Here is a 14675-nt window from a genome sequence, read left to right as displayed (position 1 = left end):
ATATACATATGCTACGTTTGTTGATGTTAGGTGGTACTTTTAAATTTTAAATAGTACGTTGAAATATTAATATTATTTGTGTTATATGTATATGTTACAAATTTGAATTGGTATATTATTATTTGTACGTTAGTTGTAGTTGATTTATTAATATGATTTTGTTAAGATTTTTTAAATTTGTATGTTATTATTTGTGATAAAATTATTTGTACGTTAATTTTAGTTGTTATGTTATTATTAGTTGGTTTAGATTTATTAGGTTTGTATGATATTATTTGTATTATATATATGGTATTTTAGGTTTAGTTAGAATGTGAATATCATTTAGTTTACTTATTTATAGTTTTTATTGAAATATATGATACTTTATTAATTTTATATAAATACATTGTTTAAATTTTTTATTCCATAGTAATTTTTTGATTTATTTTAATTTTTTTTTGTAAAATATATGTTATTTAATTTAAATTTTAATAATTGGAAAAAAATTGGTCATTTATTTAAATTTATGTAGGTATTTTAATATTTAATTTTGTTATTTGTAGAGTATTTTAGTTAGTAAATTAAGTTTTGTTGTGTTAAATTTATGTACATGTTTTATTTTATAATTTTGTTATGTACGTATTTTAATTTGGTCATTTATTTAAATTTATGTTGGTATTTTAATTTTTAATTTTATTATTTGTAGAGTATTTTAGGTAGTATTTTAAGTTTTGTTGTGTTAAATTTATGTACGTGTTTAAATTTTTAATTTTGTTATGTATTTTAATTTGGTCATTTATTTAAATTTGTGTAGGTATTTAATTTTTAATTTTGTTATTTGTAGATTATTTTAGGTAGTATTTTAAGTTTTGTTGTTTTAAATTTATGTATGTGTTCAAATTTTTAATTTTGTATGAATTTTAATTTGGTCATTTATTTAAATTTATGTAGGTATTTAATTTTTAATTTTGTTATTTGTAGAGTATTTTAGTTAGTATTTTAAGTTTTGTTGTGTTAAATTTATGTATGTGTTTAAATTTTTAATTTTGTTATGTATTTTAATTTGGTCATTTATTTAAATTTATGTAGGTATTTATGTTTAATTTTGTTATTTGTAGAGTATTTTAGTTATTATTTTAAGTTTTGTTGTGTTAAATTTATGTACATGTTTTCATTTTTAATTTTGTTACGTATTTTAGTTTGGTCATTTATTTAAATTTATGTAGGTATTTAATTTTTAATTTTATTATTTGTAGAGTATTTTAGTTAGTATTTTAAGTTTTGTTGTGTTAAATTTATGTACTGTTTTAATTTTTAATTTTGTTATGTATTTTAGTTTGATCATTTATTTAAATTTATGTAGGTATTTAATTTTGTTATTTGTAGAGTATTTTAGTTAGTTTTTTAACTTTTGTTGTGTTAAATTTATGTACGTGTTTTAATGTTTAATTTTGTTATGTATTTTAATTTGGTCATTTCTTTAAATTTATGTAGGTATTTAGTTTTTAATTTTGTTATTTGTTCAAATTGATGTATTTTGTTATTTATTCAAATTTTAATTATGTGATATGTATATTTAATTGATTTTTTGTAAGTGTAGTTAATTTTTTTAATGTAAAATTTTTGTTGTCAATTTTTTGTATTATATTTTATTTTACAGTATCAATGACATCTTCGTCGTCATGTTCATCTAGTATACAGATTAAGTCTGGTCCAATAGATGGAGACGTTTTATGGATGCAAGCTAAGCATGTTTCAGAAAATGTTTGGAATGAGGAATCAGACAGAAAATTACATATCAGACGAGTTGTCCCCATCTATCAAGGACAAGAAGAAATACCAAAGAAAATTATTCATCTGCTTCGACAATCTAGGTTTTTATTGGATAATGAAGATGGACTACCTAAAAATAAATTCGTCATTAATTACTGCCTTGATTGAAAGATGGAGGCCCGAAACACATACGTTTCACATGAGATGCGGAGAGAGTACGATTACTCTTCAAGACGTCTCTGTATTATGGTCTGTGTGTTGATGGGGCACCATTAATTGGTCAAACTAATCTTGATTGGGTTGAATTGTGTGAAGAATTGTTGGGAGTTAGATCACAGGAAGGTGAACTTCAAGGCAGTGTGGTCAAATTAAGTTGGCTGGTTCACCATTTTTCACAAATAAATATTCATGACGGTAACGTAGAACAACTACAGAGGTTTACCCGTGCATGGATCCTCATATTCATAAGAGGTGTTCTATTTGTTGACAAAAGTAGCAATAAAGTTTCCCTAAGGTACCTCCAATTTTTACATGACTTGAACAGTGCAGCACGTATGCATGGAGACCTGTCGTGCTTGCTTATTTATATAGAGATGCCCAGCGCCACCGATTACAAAATTAAATCAATTGGAGGTATGTGCATCTTAATCCAAATGTGGGCATAGGAACGCTACATGACTTTGGCTCCAAAGAGGACTCCTCCCGTAATAAAAAATAAACCACTCAGACACAGGTTAGTTGTTTTAAAAATAAGATTTCATTTGAAAATAATAAATAATGTAACACGTCGCCACTAATTATTTCATATTTTTTTTGTAGGTGGCTGCGACGTGGAAACCAGCATATTGACAATGATGATCTGATAGTTTTTCGTCGCAAATTGGATATCATGAAACGACATGAGGTAAGAAGATCGTTATGTATTCGTTAAATAATAAATAAAATATCATGTTTAAGTCAAAATTAACAATTGTGTTATTGTATGCAGTTTCTGTGGGAACCTTACACATCAACTGTTATGTCGACGTTGCCTCCAATTTGTTTGGTTGGTAGTGTAGCGTGGTGCGCAGTGGTGCCACTCATTTGTTTCCATGTTGTTGAGTGGCACCAACCCGATAGAGTGTTGCGCCAATTTGGAATGTAACAACCTATTCCCGAGTGTCCTTCGCAACCACTGAATATCCATGGCCTAACGCTAAGAGGGTCCCACGGTATTTGCCATACAAATGTGTGCCGTCAACTTGTATGATTGGCTTACAATACTTGAAAGCCTTTTTACATTGAATAAAAGTCCAAAACACTTTATGAAACTGACGATGTTTGCGACTAACCGTATTCCCAATAATAAAATCATCATGTAATATTTGAAAATATGATCCAAGAGAATGATTTTGCATGTGTGTTAGCCACAACGACAGTTTCGCATATGACTCTTCTCAATCGCCATATTCTACTGCAATGACTTTTTGTTTCGCCAACCAAGCTTTTTTGTACGACACCTTGTACGCAAATTCACTGTTAATCCTCTCTTGAATCAAAGAAACTTTTATTGATGAATCTTCTCTGATCATGCCTGTCAATAGAATACCAAAATTTAAATTACAATTAACACTAAAGAATAACATAATATGAACATAAAATATGTACCTACTACACAATTGACAATTAAATTTGAATCAAACTTCTCGTGATCTTGGATCATGGTCATATTGAGACATGTGTGTGGTCCACCCCATTGAGTGACTTTCCATAAATCAGTTTTTTTACATAAAATTGCCCTCATATAGAAAGGGCAAGGACAATATGCATTTTTATTCAAGCAACAAACGACATACTTATTCCATTTGCTTTCAACCATTTTGAAACTTTGATGCACTTTTATAACATATTGTTTGACTGCCTTCTTAACCGCATTTTTACTATCAAAATCATTGCCAACATATAATTCTTGCCCAACATTAAAACTGGATGGCATCTCCAAACCACAAATGTCCTCCTCATCAGGATGACTCCAGTTGATATTATTATAATGCAAAGCATCATTCCAAAATGGATTTTGAATTCCTTGTACACCTAATAGTCCAAAAAAATAATTCAAATTAAATACAATTATCGTCAAATAATAAATGTATTCACTTATTTTTTATTAGGAAATTATACCTTTTGCTGGGTGAACAATTCTTCCTGGTTGAATCATGTCGGTGATTTCATCGTCTGTATCAGATATACCGTTAGTACTATCATCTTCGTCTACAGACTCTTCCACATTTGAGTTAGACACAAGATAATCATCATCATCATCATCACCATGTAAATTGTTCACATTTCTTGGCGGTTGCTCCTCATTATTAGATAAATTATTTCCACATGATGTAAGTGAATTTGCAGAATGAAACATAGAACCACCAGCCACATCCTTTTGTATGTACAATTCCAGAACTGACATTTGATCTTGTTGTTGAAAACTTTCGAGCATGGTTTCAACATCTTCGTCATCACAAATCTGTAACGCAACATATTTTCCATACACTAAAAATCTACAAGTGATAGCACAAATAATTTCATTATTTTCTAAGTTTACCTTATCTCCAATTTTTTTTCTTCAAAGTATTGAAACTAATTCTACGTTTAATCTGAATCGCTTTTTTACTGCCTTCAAATATTACACCATCATTATCTTCATATACCCTTCCATTGAAATATAATACTGTTATAACCGAATTCATAATGTACCTACAAAAACAATATTTTAAATAATTAATCATAATAAATTCAAAATAATAAAATAAAATCACAAAAAGTCTCTTTACTGGACCTTGACATTATAATGTTATTCTATACAAAAACTATTAACTTTAAATAAATATAATGGTAGATACTTAAAAAACATAAACGATTCCAACGAACTAATTTTAAAGGCAAAATAAACCATAACCAAAGTTAATATTATAAATAATTAATCTTAACAATAATAACTTCTAAATAAATAAACATAATTAAAAAATTACTACAAATACATTAAAATAAAAATGATGCCAAAAACTTAAAAGTATAAATTAAAAACACAGAACTAAACAACACTTTAAAAGTACACATATTAATTACATACTACACGCTTCATATTGAAATTTTAAATACCATTCAAGTTCAACGCTCATAAATTTTTACCATATACCAACAAATCATTAACATCAACCTAATCTAATTAAAAAAAATATTACTACAACCTCATATTAAAAAAATTCCACACTCAAAATACTTCAAATAAATATGATGGTACAAAATTTTTTAGTTTTAAAAACTTTTAAAAGTACACACTTGATCAATTTTTAACACACTAACAAAACATCAACACTAACCTAATCTAATTAAAAATATACTAAAAACTTGAAATTCAAAATAAAATTTTCGGACTCAAAATATTTTCTCCAAATAAAGATGATGGTACAAATTTCTTTTATTTTAGACACACACCAACAACCATATGAAATATAAAGCTAATTTAATTAAAAAATTATTCAAAACTTCACATTAAAAAAAATTACTTGACTCAAAATATTGATACTACAAATTATTTGATTGCAAATTTCGAATCTAACAAATTTAAACCTGAACCACCAAATTTGGAAAGCTTATGGCAAAACAAATGTAAACGTGAAACGTGAAGAAGGAAATTTTGCGTTGAGAGCTTTTCAAAAAACCGCAACACACACTGAAGGAAGATTGACGTATATAAACACACTAAATCGTCAATGATGCTGGCACCTCCCACGCCTAACTCGCCAATACCATTGGCAACTCCAATTTAGGCTAACTCGCCCATAGGAGTGGCAATTTCCCTTTAGTTGCATGTGCCTGCCATCCCTGCAAAGCCAGAAAAGCCTGAGCCATCACTGCAAAGCCTGAAAGCCCGAGCCTACTCTTGTGGTGTGGAACTCGCCAGTTTGACTGGCGGTTCCCTATGCATGGCGATATCGCCATTGCCACAGGCGACTCCTTCGCAAATAGCAAACTCGCCACTTCCACTTAGGGGTGGGTAAACGGGCTTAGGTCCATGGACTGTCCTGCGGGGCTCGCGGTCCGTGCGGGTTACGGACCAATTTTTTTAAACGGTTTATGGTTATGTTATATTTTTTGGCCCACCCCGCTTAACCCGCCGACTATGCGGGTTTGGCCCGCGGAGTCCGTGGGTTGCCCGCAACTCGCATTAAGTTTGATTTATGTGACTTTGACCCAATTATATTAGGTTTGATTTTCTCTTTTTCACTTTAAAATTTAAATATATTAGATAAGATAAAGATTTAAAGATAAAAATAAAAGATTTAAATTAAAAGATGATAAAGATAAAAAGGATAAGATAAGATAAATAAAAGATTAAAATAAAAAAGATAAGTGATAACATACTAAAAATCTTCCTTTTGATATTTTCTCGATTTTTTTCTCTTTTAATTTATCATTTTCATATCTGCAAGCTGTAAATAATAAAAATATTAATTTTTATCATTTAAGCAAAAAATAATTGTTAAATAAATATTTTTAAAGATATTTCAATATATTTTTATTATAAAAAATAACTCACATAAGAGATGAAAAGGCTCAAGTTACTTCAGATATGAAATCATTTGTTGTTGGAGATGTTTAAATTTCATATTTTAGATTTATTACTTGAATTTTCTTTTGTTAAGACATTATTTATTTTATTGATGTAATTGACGAATTATTGAGATTTTATTTATATTTGTATTGAACTTAATTTTATTGTATTGTATTTTTATTAAAATTAAAATTCTTTTAAAATTAGGTCTGCGGATTGGCCTGTTTGACCCGTGGGGTCTGCGGGACGAACTGACCCGGTCCGCTGTCAATGCGGGTTTATGCAGGCGGGGCGGGCTGACCCGCTTACCTACCCCTACTTCCATGGGCAATTTATGTGGTGCATGCATGTAAATAACGTAAAAAACAACGCCTCACAGAAAAACTTTGAAAAGGACCTCATATGGGGAAATAGTTTATAAAAGCACCCCAAATGGAGAAATTTGTCACAAAACCCACTTTCTCCGAATCCCACACACTTTCTATTTATATATATAAATAGCCAAATTCGTAATTTGGCTAAGAAATGATACCATGTTAAATTAATATTTAAAATGTAAAAATTAATCATTAAATTTATGAAATTATTTTATTGGTAAAATTTATTATTAAGGATGAATTTAATGATAAATTATATTTTTATAACTTATTTGATATTAAATTTAATAATTAATTTCTTATTAAATTATTTATTGAATTAATTTATCATATTTTTTTATATATTTATAAACTAAATTAAAAATTTTCATTTTTATTTCAAATTAATTTATCCTCTTACAATTTTATTAATAAATTATATTTTTAGATAAATAGTTACTTTTTTCTTTCTGTCTAATTTAGAGACAAATGTGTTTATGCGTCCCATTAAGATAAAAAAAAAATTCAATCTCAAACATAGAAAAAATATACAAATATATTTAAACGTTAATATTAAATTGTATAGAAAAGAAGGTATGAAAAAAGAATTACAAAAACATTAAAATACAATTAATATTTACCTTGATTTTTTTTAACAGTGGAGACCGGTTGTCCCTGTCTATCTACTGACTCAAAGCTTCCACGCACTTGCTTTGGCTTTTTTGTTTTCAAAAGTGTAATTTTCCAGTTGAATGGGAATACAATGCGTATAAAAAAAAATGAAATGTTGAGAAAATGTATGATTATTAAAGGATTTTTTTTGTTATTTAAGATTTTTATTTTATATTATTTTAAATTAATTTACATATTATATTTAAGACTTAAATATTTTTTTCTTGTAAATATGTTACTTTATTTCCCCCCCTGTAATTTTGCTTTCATTTTAGTTTATATACTAATTTATCTTATTTTAATATTTAATTTTAAAATAATTAAAAATAAAATAAAATGATGACGCAGTATAATGCATAACACTATTTTTCTTTTACCAAGATACTACTTAATGTTAGAAGTTCATCACTCGTTTTATTCAATTGGACCCATGTCTAGATTAAGGAGAGTTTAAAATCACGATTGGAAGGAAAAAAAATTGTAAAACAGTGAGCAATATTTGTTCATCTTAATATTTATTTATATTATTATTAAAATTATATTTATCCATGAACAAAAAATATATAACTTTTATGTTAGAATTGAAATTTTATAACAAATAATTTTAAAAGCATAAATTCTATGTATATTCTAAGATTGAGACTAAATATGGAAAAGTGAAGGCAAATATTTTACTTTGGGCACAAATCAAGTTGCAATGGATATATGGAATAATGAAGATGAATTTGTGTCTACTTATCAAATTGTGTATGGAGCTTTTAGGTCCATTGGTGATGGACAACGTGTCAACTGTCAATGCTAACGTTGGAACTTGAAAATAAGACATTTAATAAGGAAGAGTTACCTGATGCATAATTTTAATGGTTTTATGATATGTTGATAAATTAATCATTTTTCAAGTGATACAGAATGTAAGGTATCAATTCCTGTTAAACTTTTAAAATTAGATCTAATTAATACATTCCTCAAAAGTATGTAATTTTTCTAGTTGATTGGGAAAGATTTGGCAGGTTGAAGAGTAACAGTGTATCACGACACCTCTCTGGCATGCAAATTTTAGAATATCATTACTGGACTCTTTTTTTTTTTTTTTTTTCTTGGCACAATGTTATCGAACAATTTTACTCAGAATTTGTTACAATACTTCTTTCTCATATCAATGATCCAGAATAAAAATCCTCCCAACAGCTTGAAATGCTGGAACCATTCTTTTCAACCTAGATCAATGTAATTCGAGTACTAAGTGGAGAGAGATAAAAAGAATCCCGCCCAAATACTAGTATCATCTAACATAAACCTGAGTATATAATGGTATATGATATTTCCATGCAATTCTTGATAGAAAATCTAGCTTCCTCACATGTTTCAACCTTGTTCTTAGTGTGTGTTTGGATACCAACCACAATCAATTTCAGCTCCCAAAATCACAATGAATAATTGAAAAATCAGAAGCAACAAAGAGTTACCTTGCCGGCACCGCGAAAAATAAAAGCTGTTTAACCAAACACACGCTTAGCTCTTATGATGCAATTCTTAGAGCAAGAACTAATCAAGGGAAAGGTGCATTAGAGTCATGAAATGTGGTGTTCTTGGACCAAAGCCATATCTTGGAAACAGAGAAGCTCTCACCTTTGGTTGAGTCCCCTATCCTCTTCCCCTCCACATTCCCATTTTCCAAAACATCATCACCATGAGATAACACTACTTGCAAATTCAAATCACGAACCACATACCGATACGAACCCATAGAGTAGCATCTCCTCTCATTCAAACTACAACCACCATCCCCTCCCACCTCTCCACCCTCCACTCCACTGTTTCTAAATTTTCCAAGTCTAACAGAAAACACCCTTTTCCCCACTGATCTTTGACTATCTGAACACCCATTATTCTCTTCTTCACCTCTGGGCAAAACCAAAGAGTTGGAATTTCCAACATTAAGCATTGAATTCTGATTCTGATTCTGATTCTCCATATACTCGGACAGAGATGCCCTGCAAAGAGGACACGTGGAATTCGAGAGGAGCCACATGTCAAGACAGTTCATGTGGAAGGCGTGCGTGCACATAGGAAGCAACCTCAGCTTGTCTTCCTTGGAGAACTCGCACAAACACACGGCACAGTCGAACGGTTCCTTCGACCCCAACAATTCTTGGTAATAGAAAACGGGTAGAGCGTCTATGAGGGCTTGGTCGAGACCCGAATCATGCAAGCGGAAGAGTTGCTGAAGCTGCCTTTGGAGAACACGGGAGCGCGTGGAATTTTCGTGGAACCTGTTGGAGTAGCTATAGAGAGATGAAGGTGATAATGGCCTCTTCATGAAAAACCACAGAATCAAATGGACGAGTCCGTAGACGAAGAAGATAACTGCTAGAACTATTATGACCAGTAAAATGAGTGGACTGATTCTGCTGAGAGATGATGGCGTTGTTGCTTCTTTGTTATTGCTAATGTTACCATCGTTGGGAGCTTCGAATGCTGAGAATGGAGATTGAGGATAATATGATGAGTACTTCAACTTTCCATTGATGCTGCGCATTTTGGCAGATGGATATTCTTTTGTAGAACACCGAGTTTGACAAATGGGGATTATGTCTTGCAGCAGAAGGGGTTAGTCTTACGATGAACAAGATTCGAATTTCCCCTTAAAGAGATGTACCCATTTAGTGTTCAACCGTAACTCAAAACAAAATTATCTTCAAAGAAAAAGACCCATGGAAAATATATATATATATAATTTGAACCTAAGATCTCACACAAATTATCTAAACTCTTGCTACTATGCCGACCTAGTAGACTTTTGCATGTAGATATTCTGAAAACTGATATTCCTGATTGGATTTTGCAGGTGCTTTGGCCAAGGTGGCATTTTCTAGCATTGACATTGGAGAAGGGAACAAAGATTGTGATTATGAAGTGCTGTGAGGAAGATTCATTCCAGTGCAACAGAGTCACTGTTGTGAGAAGAGAAGCATAAGAAAATGTTGTGGTTGTTTATGTGGAAGGTGTAGTAAGGAAACTTGGTTCCTTTTTTCTTTCTACTTGCTGAAAGTCACTAGCTAATTGTTCAAGATGATTGATGAAGGGGATATGGGGGGCTTATAAGGAAATAATAAAGGAAGACGTGATAGATGGAAGTGTGTATGTTACCTTTTGATAAAGTCAACAAGCGTAACCACATTGCCTGTGCAGTGGTTGGTGGCCATGGAAAGTTGTTGCTCTTTACTTTTGCACCAGATGTCCTTCCAAAACAATGTCTAATTTGTTTTAAGGTTAAAAAATTAAGGAGGATTTTTCATTTTGAGCATTTTCTATTAGATCTTCAAATTAAAAAAATAATGTAATTGGATTTTTAATCTTGTAATTTTTTTGTTTGGTTCGGCCTCTATAATTTGTAACATAAACCACAAACTGTCATTTTTTAACAAGAAAAGGTTTAGGTTTAATATATTAATAGGTCCTCAACATTTTTAACTAGATTTATAAACTGGAAAAAAAATTGTAATTGGGTTACTGACCTTCTACAATTTTTGTAATTAAGTCTTGGAGTTAGTTTATGGTGGTTTGAGACTGCAAAAAAACAATGTTACAGCTTTACTAATTCTAAGCATCCAATTACAAAAGTTGTAAACGGTTAAGGATCCAATTACAATTTATTTATTTTTTAGTGTATATTTCCTTTAATCTAATTATTTACTCAAACAACAAAAGAAAAAAAATGTAGTTTTTCTCTGTTTATTCAACTACAAAATTATTTCATTTCTCACCTATTATCTTCCCACAACCAAAGGGCATAGAAAGGAAACATTTCGTTAACATTTGCCTATCTGATTTAGTGATCCCAAATTTTGTTTTACTTTTGTAATTTTTATAATGTATTTATAATTGGAAAAAAAATCATGGTTGGAAACTATAGAGATAGGATGCAATTTTTTTTATTACCATGTCATTTGATTGAAACGTTTGTACTGCACCAACCCTCCAAGGAGTTAGCGGATTAAGATCTTCTGCATGAGATCCAAGCCGTTGAGATTTATTTTTCATTATGAATTACTGAAATAAATGTTGTTTTCAAGTTTTTGGCCCTTGGATTATCAACTGCATCAAATAAAGACTATACAGTATTCTTGTATAACTGCAGGAGACCTATTTCCAATGTCCGCTTAGTAAATTGACAGTTTTATGCAAAACTTTCATTTTGACTTGTATGAATGCCAGAATACAAGATGGCTATAAGGCGTAAAACAGAAAAGGAAGAAGAAAATAGCCAAATGATTAAGATGTTGACCTATATATACAACACAAATTGATAAGTCTAAATTCCAAAGCTGTCTATTTGTAGGGTGTGGCTTCTTTTTTCGAGTATAGAATCATTGCAGATAATAATGACCCTTCCACGCCAATCTTGGCATGATAGCAGCAAAGAAAAAATAAAAGAAGAAAAGAGATTTTTTTTTCATACATGGATGTTATCTAAGATTTATAGTTTGAATGGACCCGTGAGTTTTCTGTTGCAAATGTTGCAGTTTTGTGTACTGTAAGCTTTTATGCTCTTGAAGTTGCAATCTCCGAAATTAAAGTGTAAGTTTTATGTGTCTTTTTATTTTCTTCTTATTTTCTTTTCAAGTTTGGTCGTGTCATTGGTCTGAGTTATATTATTTGGTCCGAAGATTTTAAATTTAAATTTTATGATGAAAAAAAATAATTAAAAAGAAAGATTCCTCTAAAGTAATCAAGTTCTCGACACATATTAATCATTAACAAAACAAACTATGAATACTACTCACCAATTTTTAATTGACTTTAGCTCACTTCATTTAAAGGCTTTGTTATTGTTTTTTTTCAAGATTATATAGTATCGTGTTTTTTTGGGTGTGTGAAATTATAGGCGTGTTTTGATGCATCATGTACAAGTCTTTGAACCACATTTAAAAAAGTTGAAATGATTAATGTTGCTATTAAATCATAATAGCTAAAGAGTGAGGAGTTCACGAGCTTCCCTGTATTCATCTTTGACATGTTTGGAGGTGATGGACACTATAGATATCCTGAAAAGACCAAAGTAAATGGTAGGGTCCCGAATTCTTGCACGCATGGCAACGAATTAAACCTATGATTTTGTCGTTCCAAAGTAGGTGTGAAATGCAAATAAAATGGTGTTCAGCCCCCGTACTAACCAGCAAGAAGTCAAAAAGATGGAATCTGCTCTCAGTCTCATGCATTCTGCTGTTATTACCTCAACAAAACTGGGGTGGTGACTTCCCGTTCTCTAAAGCAATCATCATCTATGACAAACCAAAGCATCATATAGTAAAAAGAAAAATAAAAGACAGAAAATAAAACCAAAACTACCTTATATTCTTTAATTCTATTTATTAAAAATGCATCATCTCTTCGTCAGGGCAAGACAACGTATTAGCTTATAAGTATTTTATTTTTCTCATTTCTGGCATCCTTTAGACAAAAACACTAAGGTAATGCTCATTTGTAGATTTTGACCAAAAGAGATGCTAAACTACTAATTTAGCCTCCTTATTTTTGGTGCATTTTCTCTAGGTTTTCTTATAACTTTGCCTCTTTTGGTTTAGGAATGCAGAATAGACGTTAGAAGTTAAAGATAACATATCCATATGAAATTATACATCTTGTAGAATTTTAAAAGCATTACTTCTTTGGTTTCTTTCAGTGTATGTTTTGTTTCATCCCACCAAAAAGTCTCACATTACTTCTGAGACTAAAAACTGTTTATGAGCATCATCTTTTTTTCTCAACTCAACAAAGTGCCTTTTAAGGACAATCAGTAAGGATTCATACGACGGTCAAAGCAGTCAATATCTCAAATATATCGAATCTAACAATGTAATAAATTTAAGGTCGGAACATGTCTCTTTTTTTTTCCTGCAATTGATTTTCTTCTCGTTCTTATTCTAGATTTTAAAATGAATTATGTTGGATTTAGTACTTACTATCAAGTTAAAGCTTACAAACTTTTTATTTATTTATTTAAATTCACCAGCAAATGCCATATTTGCCAAGGTAGTGTTATCAGTGTGTAAATGGGATTAAATTACTAATAGTCAATAAAATGGCTTACAGTGCAAAGGAGGAACCTTCGGTTCTCAGCACTCAGCAGTTAGATTCGATTGCATGTTTGGTTCTTTCTTCTGATTTTGTTTGTTCTTTTTTAGCGAAATCATACAGTTTAGTTGTTTCCTTTCTTTGTAGATGAACTTGGGCAAAATGTTACTGATCACTGTCTACTTGAAACTGATAAAAATTAGGTAAGTTCGATTTAGAGGACACCACCTAAAGGAAGTCTTTTATGATACATATAGAATGTAAAGTGCATAACTAAACTCATTCTCATGTATTTTTCTTCTTCCTCTTTCAATGTAATTGCCACCACTGCAACTTCACTCATAGTTGCATTATCATTTGGAGAAGGATTTATGCATTTTATAGCCACCTTCAACAAGTTCACCATCCTTTCTTCACTAGCACCTTGTGAGTTTAGGACTTGTCATAAACTTAAACGGTCCATTCCTCTCTGACCACTCAATTCACCCATTTAGCCAAATTGAATCCACTATTTTAAACTACCTTTCCTTTCAGCAGCTCGAGAAGTATCACATCAAATGATATATAGAAATTTTGAAGGTGCTATATGCATGCTCAGCAGCACCAAGTCTCCTGTTTTTGAGATGTTCACCATGAGAAATTGCATTTGAGCTTGATTTTCAATCATCATCAGACCATATTCGGTTATGCATGGATCCATATTCTTGCCAAATAAAATGCTAGTACTTGGTTTTAATTTACCATGAGTTATTCCACTTCCACGAATCTCCCCATGCATATAAGCCAAAGCCTAAGCTATTTTAGCAAACAACATTAAGTCTTCTACCCCAGTTGAAAGATTGGCCACTTTGGAATCCTGAAATCATTTAGAGTAGAAAAGCATTTGATTAGATGCATTCATTGAGACCACATTCCAATGCAGATCCCAATTCTACCATGTTCGAAAATTTTAAGGGGAACAACTTTTTTAAGCAAGATGCTAGGTGTCATCATTTGGTAATTGGTGTGTATGAAAATTTTGGTTTTCATCCTCAATAGTCAGTTTACAAGAATGAAGAATTAAGTAACAAGTTATAAAAATAACTAGTAGGTTAGAGAATGTTAAAGGTGTTGGTTTCTGCACTTAATTTTTGTGGATGAGTTTTTCAAGTGTTTGCTTGATTATACAGTCGGGGCAGTGACAAGTTATTACCATGCTTATAATATTTGTAAGAAAATAC

The 14675-nt window shown here is 30.7% G+C and overlaps 1 protein-coding gene across 1 annotated transcript; it reads right to left on the bottom strand.

Annotated features, from left to right (window-relative positions):
• Positions 1 to 8430: 8430 nt before the first annotated feature.
• On the bottom strand, positions 8431 to 10513 carry LOC114411942 (RING-H2 finger protein ATL47-like). The gene has a single exon (XM_028375692.1). The coding sequence runs from the start codon at positions 9914 to 9916 to the stop codon at positions 8927 to 8929; it is 990 nt and encodes a 329-aa protein (XP_028231493.1). The 5' UTR covers positions 9917 to 10513; the 3' UTR covers positions 8431 to 8926.
• Between the last annotated feature and the right edge of the window lie 4162 nt (positions 10514 to 14675).

Source organism: Glycine soja, chromosome 5, assembly GCF_004193775.1.
Source record: "Glycine soja cultivar W05 chromosome 5, ASM419377v2, whole genome shotgun sequence".
Lineage (NCBI taxonomy): Eukaryota > Viridiplantae > Streptophyta > Magnoliopsida > Fabales > Fabaceae > Glycine > Glycine soja.
This window is presented reverse-complemented; position numbering and strand designations above follow the sequence as displayed.